Source organism: Vipera ursinii (assembly GCF_947247035.1).
Source record: "Vipera ursinii genome assembly, chromosome: 6".
NCBI lineage: Eukaryota > Metazoa > Chordata > Lepidosauria > Squamata > Viperidae > Vipera > Vipera ursinii.
Window position 1 is genome coordinate 52,534,551 of NC_139515.1, and position 16,565 is coordinate 52,551,115.

Consider the following 16,565-nt stretch of genomic DNA (forward strand, 5'->3'; position numbering starts at 1 on the left):
TGAGCTTGAATCCACAAATAGGTAAGACGAGTGAACTGAATTTATATAATGCAGTGGTACTTGCAATAAACTGTAGAACAATAAATAAAAATGAAGAGCATTTCAGAAGAACACTGTCAGGCTATAGCAGAAATAAATGTAAAAAAAATTGGTTCAAAATGTCTATCTACAAAATTGAAGCTATCTACTTTTATAACTAATATGAAATAGTTAAAAATTTAAGCCAATTGATAAATTCTACTTCATTTTAAACACACAGAAGAAATACTAGACTTCTAGAATATGGAATTATAGACTACTGGCAGGGCTTCAAGAATTTTTTTAAAGTTTTTTTTAAAGAAATGCTGGGAACTGTGGTTTGAGCTATGAAAAGTTCAGTGTAATACAAGCTTGTTCAAGCTCACTGGATTTAATCTAAATATTTGAGTATATGTCACATAAAAATAATTTCATAGAAATGGGTGCCATAATTTGTAGGAACAAGAAATGCATGATAAAAATGGCCCATATGAAATAATTTGTTTTCCCTCATATTACTGCAAATATTTCAGCCATATTATATATATATATGCTAAAATGACAAAAATATGAGCCGAGTTATGATTATGTAAACATATTTTAAATGCTTTTTGATATGTTTTTAGCCTTCTGCTTCAAATATCCTAGTTGCCATTTTTTTATATACAGTAAATTCTAGAATTATCACTAGAAAATAAATGTTTCTCATCAAGGTTATTAAAATTAATGGTGTGCACATGCCTAGGTAAACATTTTTATTTATTGGGTTCTTGTGTTTTTTGACGTTGCTTCTCAAACTGCTGGCCTGTGGGCCGGATGTATTATACTGAAACTGCGCCCACCCCATTGCCAGCAATGAGGAAAAAGTCACAATACGTCGCGCGATGTCACATGACATTGCGAGTTTGACATGCCTGCTATAGACATTGCATTACCAAGCTAAGTAACTGATGATGTCATCTAGCTTGATAATGAAACAAAAAGGGACAGCTGTTTTTGGAAGCAGGTATTTGCTCAATTAAGACTTCCCATATCCTGCAGATACCAATACAGTTAATGCTGAAGTGCTGTAGATATAAACAACTCTAGTACTTTTTCCATCCTCACTCTAAAGCTTCTCCCTGTTCAAAATGGCTCCAACATTTTGTCTCCCAAACTATGATAGTAGAAAGGTAACTGAAGTAAATTGTGAGGCATTTCAAACTATTAAGTAACTGATGAACAGTACAAATATTAATGGAAAGGCCCTATAAGCACAGGACATTTCCATTAATATTCAGATTGAAATAAGTAAGGTGAGGAAGTTAGCAACACAATTAATAATGGAGAAAACAGGACTATGAATAAAAGGGAAAATGGCTTTTACCATCCATAATAAGCAATTCAGAATAGACTTCAGGTTTAAAATTACAATACTATGAAACCCAAAATATGATCAACTTACATTCAGAATATTTAATCAGTCTGGTATTATATCCATTGTATTTTTTGTGTTTCTACTATTTCAGATGGAACTTTAAATTATGATCCATGGATATTAAATTCTCTTTTGGGAAGTCATGTTTATCAAAAGCCCCCATTGGAAACTGGATAGAACAGACCTACTTATTTCTGTCTCTATAGTTCTTTTTCATTTGTGCCACAATGGCACATTTATGTATATGTATTTTTTCCCATAGCTAAAGATTGTAATTCCACTCAGGCATTACATGGAATGGTCACCATCCGGCATTCTGCATAACATGCCTGCCAGTGAAGATTTTCTAACTTGTAAACATCACCACTGAATATGTGGATGTCTGCAAGAGGCCAATGTCATTTCAGTGACATTGTTGGGAGAGTTGAACAAGGCTTTTATTAACAAACACACATAAAACATTTTTTTACACATAGTAAAGGCCATTTTAATCTTAATATTTCTAGCACTAATTTAAGTATTTTCACTTTAAATATTGCTAACGCTGGAAGGAGCTTAGCATGTAAAATAACAATCTTTATGAAAAATATATGTGCTATTTTTGCAGTTGCAAATTAAAGTCATTTCCCTCATGAGCTTTAAATTATACTGAAGTTACAAAAGTAAACATGAAAATAATCTATTTATCTTGGACCAGCTTTAAGCATTTCACTAAACAAGTTTGTAGATCTTTTTGTTTACAGACCTCAAGACATATACTCAAATATTTGTAGCAATTACTATAAATATTTTTTTCCAAAAAGGTCTCTTCTGTGCAAGTATGAAGGTGCTATGTGCACTGTCAAGCTTTTTACTGTATACAATTGTGCCACTTGAACTGTGACCCTCTAAAAAGGAGAAGGGGGCTTTAGGACTCCCATTTTGAAGGTAACAATGTGAAAAAACGTTAATGATGAATTTAACGACTGAAGGAAAGAATGAAACGTTAGATGCGTGAACTGGGAAAACGTTAATTTCATGCACTTATGAACACACACTCACACCCCACAGTAGTAGAAGCAGTAGTAGTAGTAGTAGTAGTAGAGGAAAACACTACATGTGTAGGGGTAGAAATATTTGTTACATCATGATGCTGGCTGGCGATGGAAGGTTGCCGCCTTAGAGCCCCCTGAATGGAAGTTCCACTCTGGAAAGCATTCACTACATCCATCTGCAAGGAATCAGAGATTGTGACAGCTTGCTCAGCAAGAGAGAGAGAGAACAAGAGAAAGGACCATCCCATCTACAACACATAAAAAGTAAAGAAAAAAGGCACTTTTACAGAGCAGGTAAAGAGGCGAGAAGCACATTTGGTGATGAAGTAAAGAAGGAATTTGAAGCATTAAACAGCTAATACTTTTTGCCATATAAAGATTTAAATCACACATTTTATGACTACATTCCAAATCAATGCTAAGAACAATGAGGAAATGTCAAGTCCTCAACCCTATCTCCTACCTTTACAAGACCATACCTGAGTTTGTATCCTGTTTAGACCCCTAAACCATAAGATCTGACCACGCCTTAGCTCTCTTTCAGCATGATCAATTTCTTCCACATCTTCTGCTAACTCTTCTTCAGGAATCTCTTCCTTTTGTGTTCCATGGCCAGCTTCTTTAAGGAATTTCAATTGACTGGTTGGAATAGTTGATATCAACTATAACAATGGGAAATAACAACAAGAAAACATATTTATGAAAACTTTCCCTTACGTTCAAATTCCCTTTTAGAACTAGTGACAGACTCTCCCCACTCCCTAAATGGCTTCAAATAAGAAACAGCTAGCTTAAAGTTTTTCACTGTTTTCTTTGGAGAGGTATTAATCAAATCGTAGCTAGTCAATATTGCAGCATAATACTCCTATGCATTTGGATGCATAATGAGAAGACTATCACTTGCTTTCTTTTCCATATTGTTCTGAAATTTCAAAGTTTAAAACAGCCATAGTAGAGCAGCATGAAGAAAGTTAATGACAATGAAAAAAGCCATATACTGAGTAAAATGCATTCTAAAACATAATCTTTGGTAATTTGAGGAACTGTACTGCAAAACTAGTATTACATACCTGGCCCCAAAGAAGTGTTCCCATTCCTAGAAAAATTGACCACAACCACTGTTCTACTGTAAGCTCAGAGCAACTGAAAGGCTTCCCACCAAACTGTACAATAACTATCTGTTAAGAAAAATAATTATTGTATTAGCTATTTGAAAAGATAAAAAACGAAGGTATTGGCTTTTATGATACAAATACAGTTAACTATTTTAAAAGATCTATGATTGCTTTAGTTTATAAAAGGAATGGGGTATATGATAAAGAAAATGAAAACATAAGAAAAAGTTATCTGAAACAGACAGCACAAAATCGAACACACAGCACAATATTGGTAATTCTAGCTATTACATGAACCAATTCATAAGCAGACAGTAGACACATGTCATCAATCTAAAACTGTAAAATTGGAATGGCACTGCTTCCAATTGTAGAAAGATATTTTCTGCTGTATCCTAAGCTTCACAAATCCAAGGTTATCTTCTATGGCTTCCAATTTTAGAACAGAGTAGAATAACAGAGTTGGAAGGGACCTTGTAGATCATCTAGTCCAACCCCTTGCCCAAGCAGGAGATCCTATACCATTTCTGACAGATGGCAGTCCAGTCTCTTCTTGAAAGCTTCCAGTGATGAAGCTCCCACAACTTCTGAAGGCAATCTGTTCCACTGGTTAATTGTTCTAACTGTCAGAAAATTTCTCCTAATTTCTAGGCTGAATCTCTCATTGATCAGTTTCCACCCATTATTCCTTGTCTGGCCTGGAAAATAGGTTAATCTCTGACAGCCCCTCAAATATTGGAACACTGCTATCGTGGTCTTTCTCTTCACTAGACTAGCCATGCCCAGTTCCTGTAATTTTCACTGTGTAATTCCAGATAACATTGACTTATAAAAACTTATTACTTTTCTCAAATCGTATTAACTAATGTATGGACATTAAGCCAAAATGAGACAAGCCAATATACACATCTATGTGTTCCTTCCATTATTTTACACTTCTAGCATACAAAACTGATGGTCAGTTTCTAAATATTCTCTTTCTTCTGGTTTCCCTTCTGAATATATAAACCTCTTGCTTTTACTGAAGAAGAATATATTGTCCTATACCAGAACTTCTAGGGTTATTTATCTCTGGGGCAAAAGTGTTCACAACTGGGCTCCATCACTGAGATGACTCTCAGATGAACACCTCTTTTCCTTGGATTGAAGGAAGACCTGAAGGAAATCTCCCACAAATAATTATAATGCATACTGTAGCTAGGTTATAAGTAACCCTATGTTGTTTTTAAAGATAAGTTAATAACACTTTGATTTTTATAATACTAAATTATAGCAATAGCAGTTAGACTTATATACTGCTTCATAGAGCTTTACAGCACTCTCTAAGCAGTTTAAAAGTCAGCATATTGCCCCCAACAAACTGGGTCAACATTTTACCAACCTCGGAAGGATGGAAAACTGAATCAATCTTGAGCTGGTCAGCATTGAATTCCTGGCAGTGGACAGAGTTAGCTTGCAATACTGCATTCGAACCACTACACCATGACAGCTCTTATTATATGATCACATTCTCATTATAAAGTTTGCCATAAGCCAACATGAGCGCGATATGAACATTATGTCTTTTTTTTTAAATCCCATTTATATCCCGCCCTTCTCCGAAGACTCAGGGCGGCTTACAATCTCAAGCACAATGTGCTTAGCAATAGCCTTCATTCTATGTATATACCTGCTTATTAGGGCTTTCGGCCCCCCAAGCGGCTTTTTTACAAAGTCAGCTTATTGCCCCCAACAATCTGGGTCCTCATTTTACCTACCTCGGAAGGATGGAAGGCTGAGTCAACCTTGAGCCTGGTGGGTGAGTCTTGAATAGCAATACTAAATAGCAATACTAAAAATTAACATTAACAAAAACATATTTCTGTAAGCATACTATTAATTATAAAACCACATTTGCACAGGTCCAATTATCCTCTAATGTGACACATACAGATAAGGATATGTTTTATATTTAAAGAAATTCTGAACTCTCAGAGCATGCCCTACCCTAATACTGATTATTAATACAGCAATCACTGGCCTCTAAAAATTCTAATCCTCCAAATTCTGCATGACTTTATTTAAAAAAATCTACTCACCTGTACAATAAATGTTCCAAGAACTATAGTACAGAATATAGCATTATTGAAAATTCCTTCAAATACATTCCTTTCACCGTGAATTTTTCGGGCATTTATTTCATTAAATAGCTGCATCATCACAAATGTATTAAAGACAATTGTGTAGTGCTCTGAAGGAGGAGCATGAAGAGGTGCATTTCTTCCACTATCAATATCAAAGATTTTTTCACCTGTAAACAAGATAAATATTCTCAAAATGCCACCCAAAATTCATGGGTTTTTTTGTAAACATTCCCCTTTAGTCTTCTTTTAACATTTCTTTCTCTTTTAACATTCTATTAACATGTCAATGTCCTTTAACGTTCCTTTAAATATTGAAGAAATGCTCACAATAAAGCAAGCATAGATCAGAAACTATACCAAAGAGGTTTAAATTATAATATTCTTACCAGCAAACAACAGTGTGAAGACAACCACAAGCTGATAGAAAGCATGGCCCAGAATATTCTTCATCATGGTCCGTGAGATGAGAGGTTTATTTCTACCATAAGGTTTTCTCAGCAAAAGTGCTTCTGTGGGGGGTTCTGTTGCCAAAGCAAGTGAAGCCAGGGTATCCATTATGAGATTTACCCATAACATCTGAACAGCTTTAAGTGGAGAGTCCTGTAAAATCAACATGTTTTCTAATATAATCACAAATATTCTTACAAATCAAGTTATCTAACATTTAATAGTTCCAATCAGGTTCATTTTTGTACTTAAACTTGATGCTGTGATTAAGACATTAAGCTAAGAGTAAAAAAATCCACGCAATTTTTTAGTTCCATATTGGCCATGGAAACCCTGCATTACTTTGGGCTGCTACTCTTTTTCAATCCAGCTCCCCTTATAGGAACATTGTTATGGGATAAACAGATTTAAGAGCTTCATAAACTCCTGGAGAAAGGGTGAGACATAAAATCTATCAAATAAGAAATCACTCTCAAAATTAACCACATTGATTCAATCTGATTTAATCTCATTACATGAAAATAAATATATAATACCTACTTGTGTAATGCATGCTCCTGTGAAAGCAACAATTACCGCAACTACATTAACAGTAAGCTGGAACTGAAGGAATTTGGAGATACTATCATACACATTTCGCCCCCACATAACTGCTTTAACAATGCTTGAGAAGTTGTCATCTGTAAGAATAATATCAGAAGCTTCTTTAGCTACATCAGTTCCAGCAATGCCCTGAAGGAGAAAACAAAACAAAATTACAATACTGTCCTTGAGTATTAGGACAGCCCAGATGTAAACTACTCACACCTGTTATTAATAAAAAATAAGGAAGAATAGAAAAGTATTTCACTCTTCCTGCAGTCTGCGACGTGTAGAGAAGACTTTCTTTACGGCCTGCCATTTATTCTGAGGAACAAGAGTAGGGATAGGTTCCTTTGTATTTGTTCTTCCAATACATTCATTTGGTACCATACAATTCCTTCTTGAGTTATAAACTACCACGTAAGTAATTACATGGTGTGATTAAACAATCCTTGAATGCTGTGGATTAGAGCTAATGATTTTGGTTTTTTTCAACTTTTAATACACTTCTAAAATCTTGAATAATGGAAAAATTACTCGTTAACATGAAATTTAAGCGAACTCAAAATTATTTTGTCATACTCACTTTTTTAAACTAGATATTATTATATCAATATTTATGCAAAAAGATCAACTGCAGTGGAAGCTATTATGAAAAATCTTACTGATGATTCTGTCATATAAATTGAATTCAATGGTGCTTAGCTAAATATACCTATGTACATAGCTGCAACACTGCAATATCCTTACAGTTCTTTAAAATTGAATCTTTTTCTACAGGTAGTTCTCAACTTACAACCACAATTGAGCCCAAAATTTCCACTGCTAAGCAATGTAGTTCAGTTAGTTGCATCTCATTTTATGACCTTTTTTGGCCAGAGTTTTTAAGTGAATCACTGTAGTGAAGTGAATTATGTGGTCATTAAGTGAACCTGGCTTCTCCCATTGACTCTGCTTTTTGGAAGCCTACTGGAAAGGTTATACATATCGTGATCACATGACTCTGGGAAAGTGCAATTGTCATAAATACATGCCAGTTGCCAAGCAATCGAATTGGTTATAAATCGAGGACTACCTATATTGGAAAGGAACTAAAAATGATGTGCCATTTTTAAGCTATAATAATTTGATAGTAGTAATGAGAATTATACAAAGATTTATCTGCCTCCTCTAATATTTTGGGCATTTATTGTTCAATTTAAAAAATAAAGATGGCCATTATGTTAAGTACCTTTGACTTCTAATTCCAGATAACCCTCAAAGCCAATAGATGGCACAGGAGAATAGCTTCTGAGCATTTAATTTAGATTAATTAAATTCTGTGTAGTCTAGGTCAAGCAGGCAATGTGCAGTATGTTTTGGATTCAAGGTGTGTGTTTCTTAAAACTTTGACAAATCATTTGAGAAACAGATATTTAACTGTTTAGAATAGGATACTTGTTACTGATACCATATGCAATAATAGAAGCTTGCCTGTTTTCCCCAGTGCCTCAGTTAAATAAAGATATATTATATAAAATTTGCTTGACAATGGTATGCGAAGTACCTGCAACTTAAAAGCTCACAGGTAAACTAGACTATCTGATTTCTACTCTTTAGAAAAAACATGATGTTACAGATTCCACATTATAAAAAGGTGCTGAATCATTTGATGGTTCAATATCCTGTTAAATAATATAACTGTTATCAAATTCTAATAAATAAAAGACCACATTTATCTTAGATACATGTTACTGCAAAAAGGAAGGAAAAACAATACTGATATTAGAATACGTACTCAACACCTTTAAAGTTAACAGAACACAATACAATCCTACACCAAACTTTAAAATGATTACCGTATTTTCCGGCGTATAAGACGACCCGGCGTATAAGACGACCCCTGACTTTTAAGAAGATTTTTAAGGTTTTTCGTCTTATACGCCGGAAAATACTTACATGCCAGTTGCCAAGTGTCCGACACAAGCCCGATTCAGCCCCGTCTGATGCAAATCGTGCAAAGCCAACTTCCGGCGGGCCGGGGAAGAGCGTGCCTGCCAGCCCGTTCCAGGAACTTCCGGGGACTTCCGGCGGGCCTGGCGCCCCTCTCGACTGCAGACCACACAGCGGCCCTCGCCAGTCGGCCTCAGCATGGCCGCCCCAAGCCCGCCTCTCCAGCGCGTCTTCCGAGCCCACCTGGCTGACCGCCTCCTGGGCGGGGCTTGGCTCCAGATGCGCGGCTGCTCCGTCTGCAAATGTGCTCTCAAATGGGTGGGTGGAAGGAAAAGCCCCTTTTGAAGTCCCCGGAAGTTCCTGGAACGGGCTGGCAGGCACGCTCTTCCCCGGCCCGCCGGAAGTCCCCCAAACTTGGAACTGCCTGGCGGTGGGCGGGCGCTCCCTCCCCGATCCGCCAGGGAGCGTCTCCCAAAGCGCAGCGTCCGGCGGCCGGGAGTCCGTCGGCCTGGTCGCTGGCGAGCTGGCCCGCGGCTAGGGCCAGGGCCCAGGAACAGGTAGCCAGGTGCGGGTGGGGGGAAGGAAAGCCGGGCGCAGGCTTCTGCAGCTGGTTGCGAGGCCGGATGCGGGCGTCTTCCGGGAGACATAGCGGGTAGCAGGGCGCGCTCTGCTTATGCTCAGATGCCGCTTGGGGGAGGGGGAGGGGCTTCCTGCCGCTCCCGGGGTCTGGCGTTTGCAAGGGGGAGGGGAAGGGGCTTAGAGGCTCTTGGGGGTGGGAAGGGAGAGTCACGATGGAAGGGGGACTGGACTAAGGAGGCTTGAAGTTGCTTTGCAAGAATGGGGACGCTCGACTGATTTATGTTTTTTTTCCGGCGTATAAGACGACCCCCCAACTTTTAAGAAGATTTTCATGGGTTCAAAAGTCGTCTTATACGCCGGAAAATACGGTATCCTTGTAAAAGCATTCCTAGTTTCAAGTTTTCTTTAAGTTGTCATGTGATTCCCTCCCTAACCATTTTAGTATCATTCTCAGAAATATTCCAAGAATTGTACCTATTTTAACTATTAATATCAGACTACATCTATAACCTAATATTTTTGTACATTCTTCACATTAATTATATTTTTAGATTTAATCTCAAGAAAAATTGAAAACATATTTTATCATTTTTAGCCAGAAAAAAACCTGCATTACTATTTCTGTCTCTATGAACAGACACAGTTAAGTTGTGGAACTCATCTGCTGTTTAAGTTTACATACAAGGATTGTGATTTTCTATATGGGCATCAAATTTGCATCTCATCATTAATTGTGCAATTATCCCAAGGTAAACGTAGCAGAAAATGACAATGAACATAGGAAGCTATAATCAGTTCTGCTTTTCCCACTGCTATATGTGAACTAATCTTATTCAGTCTTCAATATAAAGTTAACATCATAACTTAGAAATTTCAGTTTATAAAAGCATTTATTAGTAATAATTATAATACTTGTTAAACTCCTTACCATAGCAAAGCCAACATCTGCTTTTTTTAATGCTGGGCCATCATTGGTTCCATCACCAGTCACTGCTACAACCTGCCTTTGTTCTGAAACGGTGCTATCTATTATTCCTAAAGATAACAACAAGTATTTGTTATAATGGTACATATTTATACTAAACATTACAAATTTCAGTAATTTATTCATTCATTTACTGAAATTGAGTAAATTTCTGTCTAAGTCCAATATTTATGCTGTATAGTAAGAAATAGTCTTCTATTTTTCAAGAGCGTTTCCAGCTACTGAAGAACTGATTGACCAAAAAGATATTTGTAAAATCTGTTAGAAAATGCATTTACCTTTCACCAGTGTATGTTTGTCAGTGGGAGAAGACCTTGCAAGTACCCGAAGTTTTGGCCAAATTTTGTCTATTCGCTCCTGTTCTATCTGTAAAGATAGCTTAGATTAATTTCATAACTATATTTTCATAAGTCAAAAAAACAATATTAACCATACCCACCTCTCCTTTTTCATTTCGTATTCGTCTATTGAATTCTTTGCCTTCCAGGCATAAGAAGTCTTCGCCAGGATGCAAAATACCACATTTTAACGCAATAGCACGAGCAGTGTTAATATTGTCACCAGTAACCATACGGACAGTTATACCAGCACGCTGGCATTTCTTAATTGCATCTGGTACCTAAGGAGAGGGAAAAGCTAATTATGTAGTTATTTCTCAGTAATGATTAATTTAAAAAGAGTTAACCTGCTTTTGGCTAAAATACTAAGCTTTAATTCCATGTATGTGTCAATAACTTTGTTATTTATGTTACAATGCTGATATAATACATTTTATACATATTTGATTATGTGCCATGAAATTGCTCCTAGTGACCACATAGATTTCGTCTATGATGATCTATCCCTAACTTTTTCTTTCAAGTCCTAAAACTATACATTAGCTATGATGTGTAACTATAATGTTCCTAAGGTCACAGTTAGGCAATTGGTATCCTCCCAATGTTTGGGAGTTAAACTCCCATCAATCCCTGAACCTCTAAGTAAGTAATCTGGAAATTGCAACTTAAAATCTTAGAAGGGCACTAATACAACTGCTGGTACATCTGAGACAGTCAGCTCATTGAATATGTTGCTGAGTATAAGATTTTATGCTTACCCTAAGCTGACTTAGTAAGAGGTTCAGGCAAAATAAGAGACTGGAACATGTTACTATTGAATTGATGCACAAAGAATTTACTGTATTACTGAGACAAAACCTAGTTCTTAGGCAATAGGTATAAAAGTAAAACTACTATACAAATCACATCATATAACACAAAACATATAACATCTGCATTTCCTCAAAATGAGTAAGAAACTATTTCTGTGACATCTAAGCAATTTTAAATTAAATATATATGCATATTATAGTGAATATTATTCAATCATTAACCTTAAATAAAGAAAAAAAGGTATGTGGGAGTTAATCTACTTTCCACTAAAAAAAAGTACTTAGAATAGATATTACTCATTTCCAGAAAGATTTGGAAGACGAGTTTAAATCAATCGTTATTAAATCCTTAAACCACGATAAACGGCCTTTTGCCCTACCTCAGGTCTCACAGGATCTTCAATGCCTACAACAGCAATGCATGTAAGACCAGTGACAATATCATTTTCATTATCCCATTCTGGTTCAGGTTCTCCAGCTGGGAAGTCTCGGAATGCTAGACATATAGTTCTGAGTCCCTCTGATGCCATAGGTTCTATAACAGTTTTTACAATATCATCACGGTCTCTTGGTCTGAATACTTTTGGTTCACCAGTAGCACTTAGTATCTTGAAACACCTACAGATAAAATACAATCCATTTCAAGGTTCTGAATGTTCAATGCTGGAATCTCTTCCAACTCAAAGAATTCACTCCCAATGCTTAATATGTTTTTCAAATATATTTAATTCATGGTTATTTTGTTTAACTCCACTGAACGATGTGTAAAAAAGGTGTACCAGGGTTTAATGATGAAGAGAAATTGGGAGAACGTTAGGAAAGAATTATGAAAAGGATAATGTGTAATTTGTTTTAAATCGCTACGAATTCATAATATACTTAACATGGCTTGGGATGAGCTCAGAAGATCCCTAAGTAGAAATATTTCGATGCATAGTCTAAAGTTTAAAAACAATAAGGCATAAGAGCCAGTTTGGTGTAGTTAAGGCATCAAGCTAGAAACTGGGAAATCGTGAGTTCTAGTCCCATCTGAAACACAAAATGAACTGGCTGACTATGAGCCAGTTACTCTCTCTTAGCCATAAGAGGCAATCTTGCCAAGATAAGATCCAGGTAGTTACCAAGAGTCAAATTGACTAGCTAGCATAAAAAATGACAAGAGAGCATTAAAAAATGGTAAGTATAAAACACCCTTTTCAAACAAGAGGTGCTATACTTATTTCACTATTTGTCCAATTTTTTTTATTAACAGAATAATAATAACCCTTCAAAATGCATTTTTCTCCCTGTGCAGTATATTCACAGCTAGAGCTAACTACAAGATTCTATAAATAAGGCACAATAAGGAAACTGCACAAGAACTGAACTGGCAAAAGCATCCTAGCAAATATCATTATTTTCAGTAGTAAATTCAGTAAATAATAAAATTCATAATACTAGCAGAAATTAAGAATTATGAGACTATAACTTCTTTTATCTAATGCATTCATACTCAACTGTACAAATCTATCCAGTTTTGCATTTAAAAATAATAAAGGAAAATATATTCAGCTTGGCTATGTTAATTCAAATAAAAATGGAAAAAATGGAAATCTTTTTATTATCATTAAATTTATTTGTCACCTATCTCACTCTGGGACTACTCTGGTCAGCTGACAACCATAAAAAATGAAGAAATAAAAAGGAAATTCAAACAAAGCAAAAGTAAAATAGAACAAAATAATCAAAGAAAAAAACCAAAGAAAATAAACCAATATGATTAGTAAAAAAAAAGATGATGAGTGGGCAGCAGAGTTTGAGTGGTGATGGTGAGGCTGAATCTGCTATTAATCTAGCAGCCACCTCCAGAGATAAACTCCCCCACTGGGTCCCCAGGTCAACTTGCAGAGCCAGGTCTTTAGGCTCTTATGGAAGGACAGGAGACTAGGGGCAGATATTACTCTGGAGGGCAGGATGTTCCAAAGGGTGAGTGCTGTGGCAGAGAACGCTCTTCTTCTGGATCCCGACAGTAAGAGTTCTTTGAACGACGGGATCTGCAGTAGGCCCTCTCTACTGGCCAAAGTAGGACAGGAAAGACTTAGGGGGACAATATGGTTCATCAGGAAGCCTGTACCTATGCCATTAAGGGCTTTAAAAGCCATAACCAACACCTTGAACTGCACTTGGAAGCAGACTGGTAGCCAATGTAGTTCCTAGAGCAGCGGTGTAATATAAGCCATACTAGGGACTCCAAAAACTGCTCTCACTGCTGCATTTTGCACCAATTGGAAGCTTCCAAATGGATTTCAATGGTAGCCCCATGTAAAGTGAATTTGCAGTAGTCCAGATGAGAGATGACCAGGACTTGAGTAACTACAGAGTCAAGATCTAAGAAAGGTCACAGCTTGTACACAAACCAGAGTGTGCAAAAGCTCTCCTAGTCACACCTGCTACTTACTCTTACAGCAAAAGAGATGAGTCCAGGAGAACCCCCAAATTGTGAACTGGGTCTGAACAGAGAAATGTAACCCCATCCAGAACCAGAGATGACAAAGTCCAGGATCCCTAGGCTCCATGCACTCAAATCCACTCAGTTTTGCCAGTGTACAGAAGTCTATTGTCCCCCATCGAGGACCCCAGAGTATCCAGGCATCACAAGAGGACAGAGACAGCATCACTTCGGTCATCACATATAGAAATGTAGAGTTGAGTATCATCAGCATATCAATAATATGGTGAGGGATATCTTCCCCAGTGGCTTCATGTAGATGTTAAATAGGAGAGTAGAGAGTACCGAGCCTTGCGGGAAGCTGCAAGTAAGTGGTTGGGGGCTGGATACCAATTGGGAAGGACCTCAGAGAAAGGAGCTAAAACAGTTTAAAAATGCTGATAAGCCCTAACTTGTAAAACTGTCCCAAAAGGAAACCATGGCTGATGGTATTGAAGGCCGCTGAAAGGCCAAGAAGAGCGAGAATGGTTGCACTACCTTCTTTTACGGTCTCTTCAGAGATCGTCCATAAATGCGACCAAGGCTGTCTCTGTCCCACAGCCTGGCCTGAATCCAGATTTAAAGGGGTCCAGGAAATCCATTTCATCCAGGATTTTCTGGAGCTGCCAAACACCCACCTTTTCCACTACTTTCTCTAAAAAGGGAAGATGGGAAACTGGACGAAAATTTGTCCAGGCAGCTAGGGTCGAGTGATGGTTTTTTAAGAGGAGAGGACAAACCAGAGCCTCCTTAAAAGGTCCTGGGAATATCCCATCTTGCAGGAATGGCCAAGGAAGACTTAACTGTTTCTAAAATTAAGGAAGTGTGTTAAAGAGATAATTTATAAATTAATCTAACAATCAAAAGCGTTCAATTGCTAATACAGATTAAAAACAGCCTTATATTCACTTTGAAGGCCACTTGTTCATCTTTATCAGCAAAGCAAATACTCTAAATAGAATATGTTATTCCAGTTTTAAAGGCTGCTGAGAAGTTACAAATACAGTGTTTAACTGCCAGAGAATACCCTTTCACATATTTAATCAAATGTGTATAATAGAGTGATTTAAATGCCAGGGAATATCATTTCAACAATACAAAGAGTTCTCAAATACAAAAGCTAACTTGCTTTTTAAGTACTATCTCTGAAGCACCCTTGCTGAAGATCCGGAAACTGCCATCAGAGTTCTTTAACACAGTACTCATAGATTTTCTAACAGAGTTGAAGGTGTAGACTTTATAGAGTGCCTCTTCTGGTATTTCATTTCTAACTTCCTGGTAATCTCGTTTTAAATCCAGAAGGAATCCCAGCAAGGCACACTCAGTTTTATTACCAACATGGCGAGGAAGGCCACCTTCTTTTTCAGGAGGCTGAAAGACAAAGCAATCTTTTTGACTAGGAATTCAATCATTGAGAATTTAACTTGCTACAATAATTTAGAATTTAACCTTTTGGAAACAGTTTATGAATTATGAATTCTGTGCTTAAATTAAATGATTTACATTTAGCTTCAACGAAAGCACATTTCCCAAGAAATACACTACGGAAACTAAACTGGAACACATTTTGTAGAATATTAAAAGCCCAGTGGGATAATTGCCATTGTCTTCAAGTGCAACTTTTAAGATTTATTCACATTTGGAGTCAGATAACTTAATTACGAAAAACCATTTGACATTTTTGTCCACGTGCAATATTAAAGGTATATTTTAATCTTGGATAAGCAAATTGATTGAGATAACTTCTCAATAAGCCACACACCCTTCTCCTCCACACACATATCATTTCAGATTTTATATCCCTGTTTTCCTCATGAGAAGTCTTTTTAATTAGATCAAATTACATAATTGTTATAAGCTACTGCAATCTAAAACATAATCATATATTGCCACAAATGTTGGTTTGTAGTTGTGGAAGCTTACATAAATTGATACATTGCAAGTAGGATTCAATTTACTGATCATGCTCATAGCTTTTCAATAAAATTGTTTTTGCTGCCTACTGGGGATTGCAAAACCAGGATGGGGGCTATTGCAGAGAATTTGTGAGCTAACAAATATGGATTATATTTGGTTTGGTGAATTATTTAAGGCGTTTCTCTATATATGGTCTTGTAATATGTATCTTGTAATGTATCTCTATAACAGATTTTCAATGTTTTTCTACATTCTAGAACATCTTAAAATCAACTGAAAAATTGCCCCCAAACATTTCTGAGAACAGCACTGAGGTGGGATCAGATGGCTGTGTATGTTCAAATTTGTTTTCCCCTTAGTCCTTTGCAGATTATGGGGAAAATAAATTCTGTGAAGGGATTCACCCTTGGTTCATGCTTTCTCGTATTAGCTCCACAGAACCTATTGCAGTAGCCACAGACCTCTTGGGATATGCAGAACCCAGTTTTGAAAAAAAAAACTATGCTAAGAATATGTTATATTCATTTCTTTGCATCTTTTAATAGATGGTCTAATGGTTAAAGCACCAAGCTAGAAACCAGTACACTGATTTACAAAAACAATGAGGGCAGGATAATAAATAAATAAATAAAGCCAAGGATTAGTTTCCATGACCATTAATGCTATATTACTCAGAATAAAGTTTGGTTATGCTTTATAAATTTAAAATGGGTTAACCTTTGAAAAACAAATGCATTGTACATTTAAATGATAATTTCCAACAGCACCATTAAAATCAAGAGAATTCAACCACTAGCAT

The 16,565-nt window shown here is 36.6% G+C and overlaps 1 protein-coding gene across 3 annotated transcripts in view; it reads right to left on the reverse strand.

Annotated features, from left to right (window-relative positions):
* ATP2B1 (ATPase plasma membrane Ca2+ transporting 1) overlaps nucleotides 1-16,565 on the reverse strand; it is a 74,287-nt gene that overhangs the window by 2,935 nt on the left and 54,787 nt on the right. For 2 of the 3 annotated variants that reach the window (XM_083365243.1, XM_083365244.1), the window contains 10 exons: nucleotides 14,979-15,220; nucleotides 11,763-12,000; nucleotides 10,672-10,851; nucleotides 10,511-10,598; nucleotides 10,176-10,282; nucleotides 6,695-6,886; nucleotides 6,094-6,307; nucleotides 5,663-5,874; nucleotides 3,540-3,647; nucleotides 2,949-3,131 (listed from right to left, as the gene is read on the reverse strand). In XM_083365243.1, coding sequence (XP_083221369.1) covers nucleotides 2,949-3,131; nucleotides 3,540-3,647; nucleotides 5,663-5,874; nucleotides 6,094-6,307; nucleotides 6,695-6,886; nucleotides 10,176-10,282; nucleotides 10,511-10,598; nucleotides 10,672-10,851; nucleotides 11,763-12,000; nucleotides 14,979-15,220 — 1,764 coding nt within the window. Of the gene's footprint in view, nucleotides 1-2,558; nucleotides 2,718-2,948; nucleotides 3,132-3,539; nucleotides 3,648-5,662; nucleotides 5,875-6,093; nucleotides 6,308-6,694; nucleotides 6,887-10,175; nucleotides 10,283-10,510; nucleotides 10,599-10,671; nucleotides 10,852-11,762; nucleotides 12,001-14,978; nucleotides 15,221-16,565 lie in introns of all 3 variants that reach the window. The other variant, XM_083365245.1, reaches the window with a different exon arrangement.